This window comes from Alnus glutinosa, chromosome 6 (genome assembly GCF_958979055.1).
Source record: "Alnus glutinosa chromosome 6, dhAlnGlut1.1, whole genome shotgun sequence".
In the NCBI taxonomy this organism is placed as follows: domain Eukaryota; kingdom Viridiplantae; phylum Streptophyta; class Magnoliopsida; order Fagales; family Betulaceae; genus Alnus; species Alnus glutinosa.
The window spans coordinates 15,512,879-15,535,463 of NC_084891.1; the positions used below are offsets into that span (position 1 = coordinate 15,512,879).

The 22,585-nt window shown below is 37.5% G+C and overlaps 1 protein-coding gene across 4 annotated transcripts; it reads left to right on the top strand.

Annotated features, from left to right (window-relative positions):
- The first annotated feature begins 2,677 nt into the window (after positions 1 to 2,677).
- Positions 2,678 to 19,953, top strand: LOC133870830 (uncharacterized). 4 transcript variants are annotated; one of them, XM_062308063.1, is made up of 10 exons: positions 2,678 to 2,954; positions 3,068 to 3,112; positions 6,033 to 6,089; positions 6,415 to 6,484; positions 7,127 to 7,168; positions 13,776 to 13,849; positions 18,701 to 18,849; positions 18,946 to 19,031; positions 19,143 to 19,252; positions 19,751 to 19,953. In XM_062308063.1, exons 1-10 carry the CDS (start codon positions 2,799 to 2,801, stop codon positions 19,811 to 19,813), a joined length of 852 nt encoding a protein of 283 aa, XP_062164047.1. In that variant the 5' UTR covers positions 2,678 to 2,798; the 3' UTR covers positions 19,814 to 19,953. The 4 variants fall into 4 exon arrangements, with proteins under 4 accessions (XP_062164047.1, XP_062164048.1, XP_062164049.1 ...); XM_062308064.1 differs by having other exon boundaries at positions 18,946 to 19,028; XM_062308065.1 differs by having other exon boundaries at positions 18,701 to 18,771.
- Positions 19,954 to 22,585: the final 2,632 nt, after the last annotated feature.

Below are 22,585 nucleotides of genomic sequence, written 5' to 3' on the forward strand. Positions count from 1 at the left end.
TTAGTAGGCAAGGGAGGAAAATTTCCTAGAACAGTAAACCTATTCTGAGAAGGGATATGATTCATAGAAGGAGAGGTAAAGGAAGGATTGGTCGAAGATTCCTTATTCATGGCATAATCTGCTGGATTTTGTATTTTTGATCTATCTGGCTTATTCATTTTCCCTGTAAAAATTCACGGGTTAAAAAATCAGGAATACTATTTGATTCTCCTTTTATATATTCAATTTTGAAATCAAAAGAACTTAAAATTGCTTGCCATCTAGCAAATATTTGTTTAGAAGCAATATTTTTAACATCTTTTTGTAAAACATCTTTTGCACTTTTACAATCAACACGAACAAGAAATTCTTGATTTAAAAGATCATCTTGAAATTTATGAATGCATAATACAATAGCTAAAATTTCTTTTTTAATAGTACTATAATTTTGTTGTGCAGTATTCCATATACCAGAATGATAACGGACTAATTGTTCTTTTGAATGAGAAGTTTTTTGCTTAAGGATACCTCCATATCCTATTTCTGAGGCATCAGTTTCAACAATTTTGAAAGTATTAGGAGAAGGAAGACCTAAACAAGGAAGGACTTTGACATGTTTTTTAACCTGCTTAACAACTTCTGTGTGTTGATTAGACCAAGGAGGAGGATCTTTTTGTAATCGTTGATAAAGTGGTTTACAAATGATTCTAAGATTTTCATAATAATCAGAAATATAATTTAAGCTTCCTAGAAATCTTTGTAACTGATTCTTGTCTTTTATTTCATCAGGAAATTTGTCTGCAAATTGTAATGACCTATTTATGGGGGTAATAGTATTCTGGACAATATTATGACCAAGAAAACGAATATTATTCTGAAATAAACTAATTTTAGTAGGTGAAACTACTAATCCATTATTCTTTATGATTTGGACAAAAGTATGTAAATGTTTCCAATGTTGTTCTATTGATTTGGAGAAAATTAAGACATCATCAATGTATACAATGGAGAAATCGGAAAAAGGAGTGAAAATATCATTCATAATATTTTGAAATTCACTAGGAGCATTTTTTAATCCAAAAGGCATGACATTCCATTCATAGTGTCCAAAAGGGACTGTAAAAGCAGTTTTATATCTATCATTTTCATCTATTTGAATTTGCCAAAATCCACTCTTCATATCAAATTTTGAAAATATAGTAGCATCATATAATCTTGAAAGTAAATCTTTTTTATTGGGAATTGGATATCTTATCCATTTTAGAGCTTCATTTAAAGGTTTATAATTTATAACTAATCTAGGGGCTCCTCTTTCTAATTCGGCATTTTTCTGGACATAAAAGGCTGAACAACTCCAAGGAGATTTACTTTTCCTTATTAGACCTTTTTGTAATAAGTCTTGGATTTCTTTTTTGCAATATTCTAATAATTCTTGATTCATTTGGATAGGTCTGGCCTTTGTTGGTATTGTTTTCTCATTAAAGTATGATTCATAAGGTAATTGAACAACATGATTCTTTCTATGCCAAAAAGCATTTGGAATGTTAGCACAAATATCTGATTCTATTTTTTCTTGAAAATTTTTAATTTTTTGTTTTAATAAAGGATCCTTTAATTGTTCTTTTATTCTTTTATGTTTTTGTTTTAAGAACATTATTTGTTTGGAAATATCATTAATATCTTCTTTTATTATTAGTAAAATAAATCTGAATAAGATTTTCTTTCTCATAATTTTAGTACTAATTCTTTTTTCTGTTTTTATAAAAGGATCAAGCAAAGCTAAAAAAGGATTTCCTAATATTATTCTAGAGGTAATATCTTTTACTAAAATAAACGTAGTTTTAAAACATATTCCATCATTACATATATGAGCATTAGGTATTTTATATTCTATATTTAATCTTGTTCCACTAGCTTGATGTAATTTTTCAGTTGTTTTTTCATAATATTTTGTAGGTATAATTCCTTCTTGAATACAATTCATATCTGCACCTGAATCTAATAATGCTATGGTTGTAATTTGAAATTCAGCATTAATAATTAAAGTAACTTCAACATACCATTTTTGAAAGATTATTCTATCTATAAGATTAATGAATAATTCTTTATCTATTGAATCATGTTTAGTATTATCATTATTTTTGATTTTATCATCCTGTATAATCTTTTTGGTATGCTGTTCTTCTGATTGTAATGTTATAATTTCTTGTACTAATTGTTCATTAGAGATGTTGAAATTATTTTCTAATTCTTTTATCTCTTGTTTTATGTTATTAATTTCAAATTTTAAATCTGGACCTGTAGTAGGATGTTTCTCTTGTTTAAATCTTTTAGAGACATTAACAAGATTATAATTTATGTCATTAGCAATAATTTTTTCTTTTTGAACGATTTCAGATAAGTATTTTATTTTTATTTCTGGATCTTCAATTTGATTTATTAATTCCAATATTATTCTTTCTTCTTTTGTTATAGTATTTATATCTTTTCTGCATATATTCTTATTATTATAGAAACATAATCTTATTTCAATATCAGAATATTCAATATTTTGAGATATAATATTGCTATTATTAATTTGTAATAATTCTTCAGGTTTAGATAATACATCTAAGAGTTGGGATTTATAACATTAAATAAAAATAAAAGACCTCGATTTACATAATTTAAGAATTTACGATTTGTTTAAAATTGAAGACAACTCAAGCTATTATGTTATTTTGTCAAGCCGAGTCGAACGCTTAGAATAAGTCATGGGAGCAGGGTGATTGAAACCCCAACAAAGCCAGCCTTTGAAAGCCAACCAAGATCCAGAGAAAATGGAGAAGCAGCATGATCCGATAGAATGGTTAAACCGAATGGTCTCTGAGCCGTATTTTCTCTTCCATTTTCTTGCTTTCTTCTCCTACTTGGTCGTCCGCGGCTCTGCATCCCAACTCCTCTTCCCTCACCTTACCCATCATCTCCTTCATCGGGTACTCTCTCTCTCTCCAATTGAATATTTTAGTACTTTTTTGGTAAGTTCCTTGCCTTGGATTTTTGTTGATTTCTTGATTTTCATTGTTTACTGTTCCTTTTATTTGTATAGGAAATTCAAGCGATTCTGGCATTTTCTGTGTTGACTCTAATCAAGGTATGGTTTTCCACTGCTTTCTCTAAGAGTTTTTATATTACCATGTAATGTAGCATTTGGTAAATTTTCAAAAATTCCCCATTTTAATAGTTTGTCTTCTTTGAAGCCGAGCATATAGGATTTCATTGTAGATTATCCTTCATGCATGTACATGTACATTGAGTGTAAGATTCAAGATAGGATCTTTCATGAAATTCTATAAGGAAATACTTCTCTCCTTGTTTATTTTTTTAATAAGTAATGAAATGCATATCAAAGGGCACAGAGGGCGCAACCCTAGTATACAGGAGAATGCTTAAGTAGAAGAAGAAAAAAGTACAAGAATATCATTAAAACTAATCACTAAAGGAGCTAAACACCCAGCTATCCAAGTAAAAAGAGAGTAAAAGGACATGAGATCCTCCAACGTCCTCTCTTGGTTCTCGAAATTTTTGTCATTACGTTCCCTCCACAAGCATCACATAAGGCGTGAAGGCACTATCTTCCATGAGACGGCACTCCAAGAACAACTACCCATCCACCAGCAAGCAAACAAATCAACCACTTGATTAGACATAACCCAAGACATCTCAAAGCGACTAAAGATAGCATTCCATAGAGAACATGCAACCTCACAAAGGATAAGAAGATGATCTACGGATTTCCATTCTGTTTGCACAAACAACACCTATCAAACACGATGACATGCTTTTTCCTAAAATTGTCCATGGTAAGAATCTTCCCTTGAGCCGCTGACCAAGCGAAAAAAGCCACTTTCAAAAGAACCTTAGTCTGCCAAATTCTCTTCCAGGGAAAAGGAAAAGCTTCTTTACAAGCAAGGATCTTGTGAAACGGGGCCCACCAAAGCTTGTTTTTCCCTTCCCTACTCACACTATGAGAATACAACAAAGTGTAGAAGGAAGCCAATACATCCACCTCCCAATTGTGAGCCGTATGAGTAAAGCTAACGTTCCATTGAAGGGATCCACTAGAGAAGTCCATATAAATTGCAACAAACGCATATCATCCCAAAATTATATAAATTTGGGAAAGCTTCCTCGAGGGTCATCTCTCCACACCACATATCATCCCAAAATTTGATCTTGGACCCATCACCCATCTCAAAACTGGCATGTCTAAAAACAATCTCCACCCCATCCTGATATTCTTCCAAAGTCCCACCCCATGCGGCCTAGGGAGATCAATAGAACTCCATCCGCCCCAAGCACCACTAAATTTAGCGTCCACAACACCTTTACACCATGCTTCTCTCTCATGCACATAACGCCACAACCACTTCCTTAAAAAGGCCCTATTGAAGAGCTTCAAGTTCTAGATCCCCAAACCTCCCTCAAAAATATGAGAGCGTACCTTGGGCCAACTGACCAGATATTTGAATTCTTCATCTATCCCACTGCAAAGTCTCGTTGAAGCTTCTCTATATGATTTGCCACACCAACAGGAATGGGGAAGAGAGACAAGAAGTATGAAGGTAAGATGGAGAGAGTGCTTTTGGGGTAACCTTGCCACCTTTAGATAGATTCGTTATTTTCCAATTAGCCAACCGACGCTCAATCTTTTCCACAATACCATCCCAAATATACTTGGCCTTCTAACAAGTCCCTAGTGGAAGACCAAGATACTTCAAGGGTAAAGAGGAAGTCCTACAACCCAAAATGCCGACCAGTTCATCCACATTGTTCACATTACCCACAAGAACCAAAACTGACTTAGCCAAATTGACCTTTAAACCAGAAGCGGCTTCGAAACATAAGAGTAAAACATGCAGATAACAAAGATGATTAGGGTTGGCCCCACAAAAAACCAAAGTATCATCCGTGAACAACAAACGTGAAATATTTACCACATCAGAGAGCCTAGATCCCATAGAGAAGCTTGAAATAAGACCCTAATCAATAGTAGCAGTAATCATTTTACTTAAAGCTTTCATGACAACCACAAACAGAAGAGAAGACAGAGGATCACCCTGCCTCAACCCACGAGAGCTACTGAAGAAGCCAGACAGAGTGCCACTAACCAAGATGGAGAGGCACACTAAAGAGATGCAATGTGCTATCTAAGAACAACATTTCTCCCCAAAACCGCACATTCTCAATAAATACAATAAGAACTTCCAGTTGACGTGATCATAGGCCTTCTCAATATCTAGCTTGCAAAGGACTCTTGGATCACCAAATTTTATTCGACTATCCAAACATTCGTTTGCTATAAGAATTGAATCCAGTATTTGCCTACCTATAATGAAAGCGTTTTGAGACTTATAAACAACCTTCTCCACAACCCTTTGCAATCTATTAGCAAGAACTTTAGCAATGATTTTGTAGACACCACTCACAAGACTAATAGGCCGGAAGTTCTTAAGATCAATTGCCCCAGGCTTCAGGATTAGAGCACTAAACATGGCATTGCGGGTTTTTTCAAATTTACTACGAGCATGAAAAGCTTTTTCTGTTTTTTTTTTTTTTTTTGTAAGTAATTCAGATATCATTAAAAGTGTAAGGCTCCCCCAGGTACACAGAGTATAAAAGAGAAGCCATCTAACCAATAGGAAAAATAGTTCTCTTTGTTCGAATTTATTTGTTCTGAAAGGCAGTCTAGACAATGTGGAAAAAGCATTTTTGTAAAAGGTAGAGAGGATGGGCCTTGTTATCTGGTACATAATGAAACATTTGTCTAAAATCTGGATGCTTGGTAATGCTGAATTGACAAAATAAGGAGTACTAATTTTAACTTTACTTCTACAAAAATTCTATGATGCACTTTTAAATGTTTTCGAAAAATTATGAGGCTGTTAAGAAAACAGATTTCAGAGGTTGTGGACAAAATTCTGCATTGTGATTGGTTGAAGTAGCTAGGATTTTAGGAAAGTTTATTTTCTATTAAAGGTTGTTAACACTAGCTTTCTCTTTGTTTGCAACAGATAACCAGACAAGAAACTTGGGAGGCGTTTACTGCTGATATGCTGTTTTTGGCAAAGGTGGTCATCTCACTGCCATTTCCTGGTCTTGCTACATAAGCAAGGAGATTTAATAGTTATTAGTCCGCAAGTTACCAATTAAAAAAGAAAAAGTTATTGGTTTGCAAGAATGATTATGATTTATCTATTAAACCATGCATAATACATGCTTCCGCAGGAGGGACGAATATTTTGTGAGTGTCTGTTACCAGAAGTCAGATATATGTATATTTTTTTTTTATATAAGTTTTTTTTTTTTGGTATCACCCTCTTCAGTTCTTATGTTTATTTTCAATGTGGTGCTTCTTATGTCGTATTTTCTAATCCGAGATGCATTTTCTATCAGGTTTTTCTTGTCACCCTTGCTTTAGTAATGGATTACCATGTGGCTCTTTGGTACTTGGTGGTATTTGGTGGTAGGTACCCTTTTTCATGTTTTTTATATAGTGGCCCCGTTTGGCAACTCTTCCTCCATACTTCGATTTTTTTTTTTTTTTAGTGGTAGTAAGAAGTGATTGATGTGATATAAAGTAATAAAAATTTATTTGGAGAAGTGAAAAAAAAAAAAATTGTATTTTAGTGGGTTTATTTTAATTAAATAATAATAAAAAATTGTTGATGTGATATAAAAGGTAAATAAAGTTAAAATGTTTTGAAGTTTATATTTTTTTTGGGAGAAGTGAAAATAAAGGAAGGGGAAAGCAGGGGTTGTCAAACGTGGCCAGTACCTGGAAAAGTAGACATGGAAATACTAATATTCTGATTTTCTTTGCTTATTTAAATTTAAGGTTTGGCCCCTAGTCTTTCTTAAGTTTATAAAAAATGTTTGAATTTAAATATGATAGCAGCCTGCCCACGTTGCTTTATGGTATTAATTTACTTCTCTCATTTGATAGCATGCCATTGAGAAAAATATGATGTTATTTATTTTTCACTTAATTCTAATGCAAAACATAGCTGAACATAGAGCTGAATATATGATGAGTCAAGGATACTTATTTATTAATTGATTTGATTGTTTGATCTTAATGCTTATCTACTGTTGTGTTCTTATGCAGCTATATATATTCTAACTCAACAGCCTGCCTACCAAGGACTAGGTAAGAATGAATTTGGGTTTTGCCCCATATCATCATGATAATAATAATAAAAATAAGTTTGTAAAGAAACCAAGTTGTTTATGAACAGTTCAAACTTGACTCCTATAAACTAAGCTTGTGTTCGGTTTGTTTACTAGACAAACTGAGTTTGAACAAAAAATTACCGAGCCTAGCTCATTCAAGTGAGCTTGGCTCATTTAAGCTCGTGAACTGCTCATATACAAACTTGATTTCAGTCGATTTGAGCTTGTTTAAAGTTTGTTTTTGTACACGCGCACGTAATATGCATGGTAAACACGCGTGGGATGGTACTCTTTTGTCTTGTACATACTAAAATACCATATATATCCCCTCAAAAACTAAAACCGTCTCTCCTTCCAAAAACCAAAGAAGCCCCATTTTGTCTTCAGTTTTGTGATCTAGCTTTGGTTTTCCATGAATAAACTTTCCCCTTGTCATTCAATCCACCCAAACTTCCCCTCATTCTACATCATTGCCCCCACTTTATTAATCTTATCTTTCACACCACCCGTCCACTTAAGCACATTTCCGTGCTATGTACTTCAAGTCCTTTGACCCTCGACCTAACTTTTTCAGGACTCTCTCTCTCTCTCTCTCTCTCTCTCTCTCTCTCTCTCACACACACACACACACACACACACACACACACAATCCTTGTTCTGTTTTAAAGGTGAGTTAAAATTGAAAACACTGCTTTATCCGCATTTTGTCATTTAGTCTTTTTCTTATTTATATCTTATCATCACTCAATGGAGACCTAAAAAGAGAAGAACAAATTAGAAGGGGCTCTCTCATTTCTTTCCCTTTGCATTTTTCATTGATTGATTGGTGTAGATAGAAACAGTATTGTTTTTTTTTTTTGTGAGTGACAGATTTCAAGGAAGCAAAATTGTTAAGGGAGGCGATGAAATTGTTGTGGCAAGATCGGCTTGGATGTTGTTTGTGACTCCATCATAAATCCCAAAGACCCTCCTGCCTCCTTGAGTTTTTTTTTTTTTTTTGGTTTCCTCCTATTCTCCCTGTAATCATGTTGCAGTTAGAGACGTGGCAGCATGAGGGAATGATTTAGATATCGGTGGGGCCCTTCGTAACTTCAGAAGACAGTTAGAGGATCCAATAGGGGAAGTGGACTGGGTTTTAGCTAAGGTGGATGAGGGCCAGATTTCTAAGGGCCTGAAGGAGTTATATAAAGTGGATTAGTCAGAAAATGTAAAGGAAAGCCCAATCAAACAGTGCGAACCCATTCAATTTTAAATTCAATTCTAGATGTGGATCAGGCTTTAGCTGAGGTGGATAAGGGTATGAGTTCAAAGCAGGTCCATATATTTTTAAAACCAGCTGTAGGTGTTCAAAGCTTGAATATGCAGATTAGAGCCCATCAGGCTAAAAATAAAAATGGCTTGTATCCAAGAAAGCTGAAGCTTTTGCTCCAACTTAAGCCCATGTTGAAATGGGTTAGAAAGATGGGGGCTGGGGAGATGTTTTCTTCGGGCAAAGGCCTAGGTTTGGGAGCAGGTCAAGAGGTTTAGTGCACCGCTCAGATAAGCAATGTTCCAGTGGTTTCGCCGGCAATCCTTGATGGTGCGGGAGTTGCCCAGAATCTTTTCGAGGGCTCTGTTGGGGTGTTGTTGCACGCCGGAGATCATTCGTTCACGAAGTAGCTTTCAATACAATTGCCCAGTCGCAACACTTGCGCACCTCTCCAATCAAACTTTTTCGGTGAGAGGTTGCATTAGTTTCTCTTAAATCTGGGCTTGTTAAGTTTGATGTTGGTGGCAAAGTGTGCACGTTAGAAGAGTTGCCTTGTTTGTTTGACAATATGGGCCTATCAAAGATAATGTGGTTGATGTTGTTTGTCTGAGAAATGATGTGATGAGGGCCAAGTTAACTTATGCACTGTTAGAAAAGATCTATGCCCTCATAATTGGCTCTTTAGGAGTTGTCTCAGCTCCTCCTAGTTTTGAATGGGTTATTGTTGTTAAAGGGGAGAAGTGGATTCCTCTGCCTGATTTTTCTCCTTTACCATCCTCTCCTGAGTAGGTTTGGGGGGTAAAATTAGTATCGATAAGGGGAAAGTTGTTGTATCCTTTGAGATGGATTGGTGTGTCGTGGGTGATGTGATAGGAGCGATTCTTTCGTTGATGTAACACCGCTTTGCATGGATTTGGAAGTGTTCTCTGTGGTGGAACCCATCTTGTTGAGTTCTTGCCCCCTTGTCCCCGATTGAGACAAGTGCAAGGGCAACGTCTTCAGCTTGGGTATTGCAGAAAGTGAAGGAAATCAGGCATTTTGTAGGGTTGTTGTTGGCTTCAAAGAGGAATTTATGGCCTTGCTAATTGCCGTTGAAGCAAGCCACTCTCAGAAGGAGTTGGCCTCTAGTTCCTAATTGGGCAACAAAGAAAATAGAGAATTAAAAGGATTATTCAGCACCATTAACTATGATTTGAAAGGTGTTAGTTCTAGTCGAGACAAAGCTAAGGGGAGGGCAATGCTTGGTTTTTATGAAGCCTAAGTTGTTATCTTGGAATGTGAAAAGGTTGAATAAAGTTGACAAAAGCCTTAGAATCTGAAACTTGCTCAGACAGTGGAAGCCATAAAATATTTGTTTGTATGAATCTAAATTGGAGTTAATTTACAATAGTAGTATGGGGAAGTCGATACATGGATTGGTGTTATTCAACTTCTAGAGGTGCCTTCACTGGAAGAATCTTGATTATGTGGGATATGAGGGTGGTGGAGAAAGTTTAAAAGTGTGTGGGGGAGTTTCCCATTCTCATTAATTGTGGAGGCATTCAGGGGGATAGAAGATATTTCAAGTTCAAGAGTATGTGGTTAAAGGTCGTAGGCTTTGTGGACAGAGTGAAACAATGGTGGTCTTCCTATCATTTTCAACGTTCCTTGAGCTTCGCTTTGGCACACAAACTTAAGACCTTGAAAGCCGAATTAAGAGTCTGGAACGAGCAAGTATTTGGTAATGTGGAGAGCCAAAGAAAAGAATCTCTTGAATGAGTTATGTGTTCTTGATGGTTTGGTGGAAGAGAGTGTTATGTAATGAAGAGAAGTTGAGGAAAGAAAAAATTATCAGTTTTTTTGGAGAGGGTTACTTTGTTGGAGGCAAAAGTCGAGGGCACTTTGGCTAATTGATGGTGACAAATGCACAAAGTTTTTCCATTGAGTGGCTAACTCGAGGAGGAGAAACAACTCCATCAAGGCGTTGTATGGATCAATTCCTTCTGATCATGAGATCAGGGAACACATTGTGCATTTCTATAATAGATTGTTTACTAATCAGCTTAGTTGGTGACCTAAGCTAAATGGCCTTGCATTTGATTCCAGTAATGAGGAGGAGGTTACGTAGTTAGAGAGACCGTTTGAGGAGAGTGAGGTACTAGAGGTGCTTAAATGTATGAATAGTGATAAGGCGTCAGGCCCTGATTGTTTTACTATGGCTTTCTTCTAAGCTTGATGAGATGTGATTAAGGATGTTATAAGGGTGTTCCATGATTTTCGAAAAAAGCCTTAATGCCACTTTTATGGCTATCATTCCAAAGAAACTTGGGGCTGTTGATGTTAAAGATTTTAGACCTATTACTCTAGTGAGTGGGGTTTATAAGATTATTGCCAAAGTCCTAGCCAATAGGTTTAAAAGGGTTGTAGAGAAGATTATTTTGAAGCCCCAGAATGTGTTTTGTTAGAGGTAGGCAAATTCTAGCCTCTGTTCTTATAGCTAATGAATGCTTGGATAGTAGGATCAGATCTGGTGAACCAAGTGTGCTTTGCAAACTAGATATTGAGAAAGCGTCTTGTCATGTCAATTGGGAGTTCTTGTTGTAGTTGCTGAGGGGTGTGGTTTTGGAGAGAAATGGCGTAATTGGATAGTGCATTGTATTTCTTTGATGTACTTTTTTGTTTTGGTGAATGGCACTCCGGTTTCTTGAGTAGCTCCCGTGGTCTAAGACAAGGAGATCTTGTCTCCTTTGCTCTTTGTCATTGTAATGAAGGCTCTAATTAAAATGCTTATTGCTACTGTAAATGGGGACTTTCTTTAAGGATTTTATGTGGGGTCTAGGAACATGTTGCACTTCACATTTTGCATCTTTTGTTTGCAGATGACACTTTGATATTTTGCGGGGCAAACCCAAAAACACATGTTATCTACGTCCTTTATTCTTATGCTTTGAAGCTGTATCCAATTTGAAGATTAATCTGGCTAAGTCATAATTGGTTCTTGTGGTTAATGTCAATAATGTTGATGAGTTGGCCAGTATTTTGAGTTGTGGGGTGTCTTCTTTGCCTTTGAAGTATATTGGCCTTTTGCTAAGAGCTCCTTTTAAGGCCAAATCGATTTGGAATGGTGTTATTGAGAAGATTGAGTGCTGTTTGGCGGGATGAAAGATGATGTACTTATCTAAGGGTGGAAGGATTACCTTAATTAAGAGGGATAATTGCACCACTAGTTCCTGGGGTTGGCCTAAATTACAAATTACTCCATGTGGTACAAAAAGCTAATTGAGGGTCCCTGTGGTAAACTATAATTACGAATCACTCCCTGAACCCGTTTTTCGTCCACCAAGTTAACAGATTCCGTTAGTTTGCCACGTTATACCTAATAGGAAATCGACACGTGGCCACTCTAGGCCTAGGGGAGGCCACCCTCAGACGTGGTCAGACCATCCCCGGTAGCCACCCCTTTACTATTTTCTATTTTTTTTTAAAAAAAAAAAAATTATTTTTTAAGTTTTATTTATTCATATTTTTTTATTGTAATGGACATATGTAGATTTCTTATTGGGTATGACGTGGCAAACTAACGGAATTTGTTAATTTGGTAGACGGAAAATAGGTTTAGGGAGTGATTCGTAATTGTAATTTACCACAAGGACCCTTCATGAACTTTTTGTACCACAGGGAGTGATTTGTAATTTAGGCTAACCCCAAGGACCAATGGTACAATTATCAATAATTAAGAGCACCCTTTCCAATTTGTATACGCATTTCATGTCTCTTTTTCCCCTTCCTACAGGTATTGCTAATCGCATAGAGAATTTACAGGACTTCTTATGGGGTGGGCTAGGTGATGAGTTCAAATTGCACCTGGTCAGCTGGTCCAAAGTTTGTTCCCTGATTTCCGAGGGAGGGTTGGGGGTTCAAAAATTGCTTTTGTTTAACCTGCTCTTTTGGAGAAGTGGCTTTAATGCTATTTGCATGTGAGAGAGAGAGAGAGAGAGAGGCATTGTGGAGAGTCATGGGCACTAAATATGGTAGTTTGTGGGGCTTGTGGTGTTCTAATGAGGTCTATGAGTCAAATGGGGTAGGGTTATGGAAAAATATTAGGAGGGGCTTGGGGGAATTTTCTAGTCATACCAGGTTTTGAGGTGGAAGATAGCTCCAAGATTAGATTCTAGCATGACATATGGTGTGGGGATCAGGTACTTAAGGAAAATTTCCCAAATTTGTATAGTATTGCTCACGTAAAGGTGCTTTTGTGGCAGATTACTTGAAGTTATCTAGTGATTCTCATCAATGAAATGTAAGCTTGCTTAGTTTTTTAATTTGTTGTATTCCTTTAGATTGAGACAGGGAAGGTGAAGACAGGCTATTCTAGGCCCCTTCCAATAGAGGGATGTTTGATGTTAGATCTTTCTATATGTCTTTGTTCCTCATTATAGCACTCATTTTCCTTGGAAATGTATTTGGAGACAAAAGCTCCCCTTGAGAGCAGTTTTTCGCTTGGACAGCCACCATAGGGTTGATCTTCGCCATGGATAACCTAAGGAAAAAGCATGTCTTTGTGGTTGATTGGTGTTGTATGTGTAAGAGGAGTAGGGAATGTGGATCATCTTCTACTCTGTTGTGAGATTGCTAGTGTTTTGTGGAGTGTTATTTTTAGTTGTGTTAAGTTAGCTTGGGTTTTGCCTAGAAGAATAGGACTTTTTTGCTTGTTGGGAGAGGGTTGGGAGGCAGTCTTCAGAGTACAGCTGTATGGAAGATGGTTTTGTCTTGCCTTTTGTGGTGTTTTTGGAGAGAAAGAAATGGTAGAAATTTTGAAGATCGTAAGAGGATGGTGGTGGAACTAAAGTCTTTCTTTTCAAAACTCTTTACCATTGGACAACTGCTTTAAATCTTATTTTTTCTTAGTTTTCATAATTTTCTTGACTTGTTTTCTCTTTCTAGCTAGGTGTATCTCTTATATACTCCATGTATACTTGGGTTGGGCATTTTGTGCTTTTCAATTATATTTCAATTTCTTATAGAAAAGAAAAAATAAAAAAATAAACTGCAATTTGACTCAAACTCGAGCTCGACTCGTTTGGTTTATTTGGGTTGAGCTATTTTAGTCAAGTCGTGCGTGAACACCTTGTTGGAGCTTGGCTTTTGTTCGAGCTAACATATAGTTTGTCGAGTCATGTTTGAATGGCCTCTATTCAACATGAATAGGAGGGACTACATGCCAAAATAACAATTATTATTTCTCTAAGGCAAGCTTCTTGTTCATCATATGCACTTCATGAATTAAAGAATGCTTTTACTCTACTATGTGATTAACTCAAAATGTTTGTTTTTTTGTATTTAATTGATTCTTTAGGTAATTCAAGTAAGTTAACACCGTTGCAGTTGGAAACCTTGTTGACAGAGGGGAACACATCAAAATTCTGGCTGGTTGGTTCTAACGACTCTTTTCTTTTCTTTTCTTTATTTTTCAGAATTCTGTGTTTAATAATTCCAACTATGATTGCTTTCATCATGATAGATGAATGGTCTTCTTCTTCCTCCTCTTTTTTTTTTTTTTTTTTTTTTTTTTTTTTTTTTTTTTTTTTTTCGGTCATCTGTTTCGTTGGGTGGTTCTTTGTTCGGCGATGTAGTTTTTTTGGGTTGTCGTTTTAGTCCTGGGTGTGTCGTAGATGGATAAGAATTTCTTAGTGGAGTCGAAGTCTTTTACCTTCTCGGTTTTGGGTGGGGCGTCGACGTTGAGGGTGGAGGAGAAGAGGAAAAATTTTCTGGGTGTGGTCATTTTGAATGCTCAGAGCTCCAAGTGGCTTGCGTCGACGTTGGAAGTGTTGTTGGGTCTCCCGGCAGAGCAAGATTGTGTTAAGTCGTTCAGAGAAGGTTCGAAGGTCCTAATTGCTCGGAGAGGCGGGAATAAAGCTGGGCGCTATTTAGAGGCGACAACGTTCGGGTTGGGCGGTCGGAAAGGGTCCATTGTAATCCCGGAGGGCCGTGGAGGGTGGGGATGGCTTAAATTCTCCGACGAGCTAAGAAAGGTTGTAGACTTTTTCTCAGTCTCGGTGGGTTGCGGGCTCGGTTCCTCATCTACATCGGAGAAGAAGGCTGTGAAGGACGGCCGACTCTGGGCTTGGCTCCAAAGTGGTCGGGGCTTTCTTTTGCGGAGGTTTTGAGGTCGGATTCGACCACTGCTGCGAAGACGATGCCCATAGTGGGTGATGGTCGTTCCTGGTTAAGGGCTTCGTTGGCGACACCTTGCAAGCTTGATCTTCTTCCGGCGGTGTGGCATGCAGAGGCTGTTCCGAGATCGGCGGTGGATTGCTTCTCATTGGAGTCTCACCCGCTTGATTTGTTGGACAAAGACCAGATTGTACATCCGCAGGGTAAGTACTCTCGTTTGAATTTTGAAAATTCGAGATTGCGGACATGGCGTAAGTTGGGTCCCGGTTTTTATTTGGCATTGGGCCGGGCTATGAGGAGAGTTCTGATCCGGTTTGCCGGGTCGGGGCTGTTTCAAAAACCCTGAGGTTTTCGTGTGGCCCGACTCAAGCGGAATCCTAAAGTCTCCTGTCCGCCGCCTTTCTTGCCGGAGATGTCAACGGAGGTGCCCTCTGGGTTGGTTCTGAATCGGTTTCCTCTTGGGGGTTTGGAGGTTACAGCGTTGGGAGCCAAAGAGGGCGCGAGTCCAGCTTCATCGGCTTTTGTTGGGGATTTCTCTAGGTCAGAGCCCTCGTCGGCGGCAGTCAAAGGGACAGTTACAGGGACAGAGTCTTCTTTCGGGGGTGAGTCGAGTAGTTCCCAGGTGTTTCCGGCGGTTTCTAGCCGGACTCCAGCCTCTAATCTGTTCAAGTTCCCCCCTTCTCCGGCACCGGATCTGGGTTTTCCTGTGGGTCCTGCTTCTTTTAAGTTCACTCCATTGGGGAAGCTTCAGATTCTTAAACCCCTTTCGGCCCCTCCGTCTCTCGCTGGAGCAGCTTTTTTAGGAGAGAAGCTGCGTTCTCCCCTCCCTATGGTGGTTTCTAAGCCTTTTCAGTGTTACTACAGGAGGGCGAAAAAATTGAGGGAAGGGCATTCTGTGAAGTGGAATGATGTGCTTCTTTCTGACTGACTAGAAGCCATGAAGATGTCAATTGGCTACGTTGATAAGAGGGTTTCAGGTGCAGAGCCGCCAGCTGAGAAGGCGGCAAAGCCTCCTGCAATGAAGAAGTCAATGACGCCAGTGAATCAGGGCCTTTTTAGGAAGGGGTTTCTCAACCTTCCCCCGATATCAGTCCCTCCCGTGTCGCTTCAGGAGGTCAACAATGGCGGGGTGGTAGGTCCTTCTTCCCCTTCGAGTGGTTGCTTTAATAGTTTCTCCCAATCTCGGAATTAGCCAGTTGGTTTTGATCATAACAGGGAGATTGTGATGTGGGAGGAGGATGAAGATGATTATTGGGATGGTTTGCCCTTAGATTGGGCGATGGATTGGGATTTTGGGGAGGCGGCTTTGGCTATTTAAGATGCCATGGAAGAGGAGTTACAGTTTTTTGCGCGCCAAAAGTCTAAAGGAAAAAAGGGAGCTTCTAAATTTGCATAGTTCCATCAACTATGGTGATGCGAACTATCCCTCTAGGCGAAGGAAAGGCAAGGCACACATGTTGTAGGTTTGTTGTGCCTTGACGGGTTGTGGGTAGTCTTGTTCTTAGTTCGGTTTTTTTGTAGCTTGTTTTGGTTCTTTTGTGTTCTGGGGCCTTGGTGTTGCGGGTTTTTGTGGGTTAGCATTGGTTGTTCCTGTGTATACTTCTTGTGTACTTAGGGGCGCCTTACGCTTTCTTTAATAAAGTTCTTCTTACTTATCAAAAAAAATGATAGATGAATGGCACATGTAACTTCTCAAAAAAATGTTGATTCTCAGAGGCATCTTTGTCTGGAGAGTGATTCCAGCAAGTTTGTGATTTATTTTCTCTATAATGGTAATATTAATCGATAATATTGTGAAGTACCCGAAGAATCAATTAAATAAAAAATGAAAACAAACATTTGGAGTTAATCACTTGTAAAGCAAAACATGTGTGAATTCATGAAGTGCGTCTGATCAGCAAGAAGCTTGCCCATAAAAAATATAACACTAATCACAACGACAATTACAACAACAGGTGAGTTGATCAATAACATTGTGAATTAAATAAAAATTGTGAGTTAATCCAATTGTAAAGCAGAGCAGAGTAGAGCATTCTTGAATTCATGAAGTATATTTGATCCACAAGAAGCTTGCCCCAGAAAATATATAATAATAATGATGACAACAACATTATGGATTCAAGAATGCTTTGCTTTACAATGTGATTTACACAAAATGTTGTTTTTTTTTTTAATATTTAATTGATTCTTTAGGTACTTCAAGTAGGTTTAAGAATCAATCCAGTAGCTGAAACCTTACTGGTAGAGGGAACACGTCAAGATTCTGCCTGGTGTTCTAAGGACTTTTTCTCAGAATTCATCAAGTTTTACAATTTCAACTATGTTTGCTTTCATCCTGATAAATGAACAGCACTTTGTTGATTCCCAAAGGCATCTTCGGCTGGAGTGATTCCAACATTGTGAAGTACCTAAACAATTGATTAGATAGAGAAAAAAGCCAGTTAATCACATTGTGAAGCAAGCATTCTTGAATTCATGTTGTTATTGTCATATTTTTTCCGGAAGCTGGCTAGTAAGCATGCTGTAGTAAGAGTATTTATGGACCAGGTACTTAAAAGTAAGTTAACACCATTGCAGTTGGAAACTCTGCTGACAGGAGAACACATCAAGATTCTGGCTGGTTGGTTCTAAGGACTTCTTCTCAGAATTCATTCTGGTTAACAATTTCAACTATGTCTGCTTTCATCCTGATAACTGAGTGGCGATGTAGCTTTACAAAAATGTTGTTGATTCCCAGAGGCATCTTCGTCTGGAGTGATTCCAGCACTCCGTAATTGATTTTCTCCCATTGGCTAAGAACTGATATGGTTGTTTGCCAGTTCATGAAGCACAAAACATCTGAAGGACATGCTCCTTTCTTGTAAGTTAATGGAGAGAAAGGGATTCGAATTCATTTCAGCACAGTTGCCACTTGTTATTGCATGAGAACTGTCCAATATCTGTATTATAAAAATATGTTATAAAACCTTGGTGAGGAGATTGAAAAAGAGTCGACTCCAATTTAGAGTGTGGGGAAAGACTACCCCAGGTATAAAAAGGGTATATATCAGTTCTGAATATTTGCCTGTTAAGAGATGAACTGCATTAGGTACATGTGCGGCACATATTCTTGATTTTTGTAGCTCTGGATGTTCACCTGTCTAGTGTTTGCTCGATCTAAAGAAAAGCTTTAGCTTTATTCTGTTCTCTCCATACAAGGCTTGTCACCAAGCTAACTGTGGACATACCTATTCTGTTACCAGCGAGCATTTTTTCCTTGCAATCTTTTTGCAGATCTCCTAGGTGTTTGGTTGATGTGGCAAATTGTTGAAGGTAGGAATACAGTACTAGGTAAATTTTTAGTAGGCCCTCACTTGGCCATTGAGGTACTGGCCAAGGCCATCAGATGCTTGCTTGCTACTGCTTTTTTTTATATTTTTGCCCTTATGATATGGGTTACAGTACTTTCTTTTCAATTTTGAAGCAAGCGAGGTGTGTATTGTTTCTTTTGTTTTAGCATGTGTTTTGTGGTTCCCCACATTGTAATCATTGTCATTGCCAGGGGTGCGCCTCAGTTTAGTTATGTTCCATTGTGGTGATATTCAATTTATTCTTAATTATAAAAAAGAAAAAAAGAAAAAAAAAAAAAAAAAAGGTGTTAGTTTATTGTCTACACACATTATGTAGACACATTATATATAGTGAATTTCTGACGCTTGGGAAGGTAGATTCTTCTGTTGTTTATATAGATTGAATAATGGTGCATATCCTTGCATGGTTAAATATTATTTTAGGACTATTCTATATCATTTTCTTATTTCTCTTATAAAGAAGATAGCTTGGGTGGCTCGGGTTTTTATGCTTGTTCCTTGCAAACTAGCCAGGTTCCTTGATGGGGCTTCCCTTCATGTTTTCACACCATTTTCTACAGATTCATTTGACACCAAGTAATCATGCTTATATCTCCACAAAATATGTAGAGGACTCTAAATTGTGCTGATGCTCATTAATGGTTAACCCCACTAGTTAATACTCATAATGATGGTATATCTTCATTTTATGTTTGGCCTACTTTTTTCTCCTCATTTTTTAAGAATATTTTGATGATTAAAAAACTTTATTTGGCAGGTAGAATTTCGTGCGTCATGTTCTCCCACTTGCATACGCACAAGTCGGTGCTTTCCTGAGCTCTCAATTACGTATGTTTTTGCCTTACATGGGTCTTCAACTTTAAGTAAAAGACAGAAAAAAAGAAAAGATCCTCTTCTCAAGAACTTGTGAGAGTTGTGAAGCCAGTGTGTTGCCTTTATTGCATTAGTCAATATAAGCTGTCATTACAGAATTTTATGTGTTGTTATGCTTCCTTGTGGCAGATATTCAAATAAAAATTTGTCTTTTGGAATAGTTGATCTTGGACTCTTCCCAAATGCCGCCGAAAAATTTGGAATATATCTTGGTGGTAAAAAATAATATTAGTTTTGGAAACTGTTCAATTACATTTAGCTTCACTATCATACATTTCTCTTTGGCTATTGTTAAAGTTATTCATATGAGGATTATGCATTTGCAGGGGGCATGGATCAACTACCTACATTTATTTTATTTGAGAATGCAGCTGAGGTTGCACGCTTTCCTCAGTTCAATCTTGAAGCAAAATCTTCTCATCCTCCCATAACTAAGGTTCTTTCTGGCATTCATCTTGGTTAAGTTTAATTCATGTCTAATGGCAACCACTTACCCTTCCTCTTGACCCCAACATACTATTGGAACTGTCAAATCCTGACCTCTCACAGTCGGTTGTCAAATTTTTTATTGTTATTATTATTATAATATTTTTTAATAACCAAGGCATAGGTGCTTACTTCTCACCCATACGGGAGTGAAATTCTTGCCTTAAGCTGTTACCTCTTAAAAGCACAATCTCTCGTATATTAGTTTGGGTAGGTTGTGAATGCCTTGCCTTAAGCTTGTGCCTGTCAGAGAGACTACATCTTGGCATATAACTTGGGAATAAAGGATTGTAGATATGGAAAACTAAAACTTGGATTAAATCCAAAATAATATTGCACTATGATTTTTGTCGATGTGACATGAAATATCCAGTTATTTATTTATTTATTATTATTATTTTTGAGCGACATGAAGTAATCATTAACTCCTGGAGTATATCTGTTGCAGAGACTTCTTTCTCGATATTTTGAGCTTGATCTTCACCTCCTTGAGTATGTAAATGGTAAATAGGTAATTTAACATTGATGCCTGCAATATTATTATTCATTTCCATTTGTATCCTTAAATAGCTTTGAGAGAAAGAATGTAACGAATTATGTAATCGAGTTTTACCTGTTGTATGATTCAAGCTCGAGGAAGAGTTAAATCCAGAGCCATGCATTAATTTACTTAGCAGATTTTAGGCCAAAATTCCCTTCATGTGGCAGAATGTTTGAGCAGGCAACCCTTGCCTTAATTTGTCCTGGTGATGGTTTTTCTCAGAAATTGGAAAATCGGAACTTCGTCTTAATGTGAAAAGGTTGTGCGCTTAGGAACACCAAGAACAATGGAATGGGGTCCTCTCCATTTCAACATTTAATTGTTCTTGGCGAAAATCGGACCTTGGTCGAAATGAGTGCATTTTGTAATTGGGTTTTGTGTGTTGTAAATGGGCAGAAATGAATGCACCCCAATGCAGCCCTATGGTCCAACAAGCAATAGATGGTATTCTCCATCTTAAAAGGAAGGCACAGTAATGCCAAGCACTTGGGGCTGCTCATTTTCAATTTTTCATTCATAAAAATAAAGAGGCCTATAAAGAAATTAAGGAAAAAGTTCTCTATAGGGTCTCTCAGGATGGAAGGCAAAGCCCCTTTGATATGCAGCCAGATTCACTTTGATAAAATCAGCAGCTGCTGCTCTGCCGAGCTTTTCTCCATATTCATGCTTCCAAAATCTCTCTGCTCTTGGATTGATGCGACCTTTAGAAAATTCCTGTGGGGATTCAATGGCTCAAAGAAGCATAATCTGACTCCTTTGGCCTGGGCAAAAGTCTGGACTCCAAAAAACATGAGAGGTCTAGGGATTAGAGCCATGATGAGCCAGAACAAGGCTCTTGCAAAACTAGGCTGGAAATCGTTGGAGGATCTTCTTTGGGTAAATGCTCTTAAACAAAAATATCTTAAGAATAAAAGTTTGTTGTATGCTTCTTATTCCCCTCAAACTTGTTGGCTTTTGAAGTGAATCTTATTATGAGCAAAGGGGCCTTCTATGGGGTGTAAGATGAGTCCAGCCATTCGTGAGCTCGGTTCGGTTCGGTTCGGTTCGGTTAAACTCGATTCGATCTTAGTTTAAATAATAAATGAATTGTTTGTGAACACAATAATATGTTCAAATATTAAATAAGAAATACTCGTATAAACTCAGCTTGACTCGGATAAACTTATATATACTTGTATAACTTTATTTTTACAATTTTTTTTTTAGAATACCTTCAATAAGGATGTGTTGTAAATCCTTTATTTTACAGCAACCAATTATAAGTGGACAAGTCATCAAAAACTCAAAAATACAATAAACATGAAAACACTCAATTTTTTCCCTACTCATCTATGTTCTTCTCTTAATCTCCCATGAAGGTCAATCTTTTCTTGTTGACAACAAATCGCAAGAAGCCTTCACCGGACCCTTGCCCGAAGAACCAATTGCAAGGATGGCCGATCTGGCTCGTAAAGCTCGGCCCGTAAACGACCCTGCCTCTCCAGCCGAAGCTGCCGTCGGATTCCATGGAGCCATCGTCGTACAGTGTCGGAATCCATGGACCCACCGTCGGCTCCCATCCCGTCCCAGTGATTTGACTCCTCGAACTTTGACACCAAGTCGCTGGCAACTCGTCCCCGATCTTCGCCTCCAGCCAGTCGTACAGTGCCGGAAACAATGTCTTTTCCTCAAAGCCAATGCGAAAGGCCCCGTCTCCTCCATCTGTCTACTCCACCCGTTTGCGTGAAATCTGATGGGTTTTGTTTAATTTATTTGTTGGGTGTTTTTGCGATTGGTAGTAGCTCTTCTATCGGTTTCTTTAGATCCATCCCACCTGTAATTATGTGGCTTTGGTTTGTAAAAATTTATGAATTTTTGTTGCTAGTATCAATGAAAAATGGCTTCAAGATCCAAAGGTTCACGTTTTTTAAGAAGTGTCAAAGCACAACAAGACTGTTGGTTTGTTATTTCTGGAGGCTGAACTCGGCCAAAGAATGCTGGCTTATTGCGGTGGTTGAGAATATTTCACATTTGCTAGTCACCCACCATGAATTCCGGCTAGACCATAACGGAAAAAGACAAAAGTGCCCCAATTTTATGATGGATTTGCTGCATTCATCCGTACTCTATTTGGTGTGTTTTGCTGATGTGTCAAAGTTTTATTAAAGGCTGTAAAAATAGTGTTTTACAGATGGTTTATATAAAAGGGGCTTTTTTTTTTTTTGTATTATTTTAATTTTTGTAATAAGAACATATTAAGGAAAAATGAATTATCTTTCTAACTTGATAAAAACAACTTGAATTATTTTTGTGAGTTTAGTTTTATATATTTGTGTATACATGAGTGTATTTGTAAGTATATGTGTATGCATGGACATAATTAATTTGTGTACGTGCATAATGAATTTATATAGATAGATGAATTTGTGCAAAATCATAATAATCTAATTGACTCAAGTTGAATGGAAGAAACTCAGGGGGTTTAAAGATCCAGCACAGATGGTTGAAACATCTCCTTTGGAAGGTTGCCTCGACAAACTCCATATCAAAGCTAGAATGGCCAGATTCACTCTCTGTAATGACAATGAGGTATTGGAGACCGCTCAACATTTAGGTAGGTTTGGAGATTCCAAATTGTTGCTATTATTGTCATTGATGTGATATTTGCTAAACAAGGCATATGGAGATATTTAAATTTATTATTATTTTTTTAAAATTAAAAAAAAAAAGAAAAAGAAAAAAAAAAAAAAAGAGAGAGAGAGA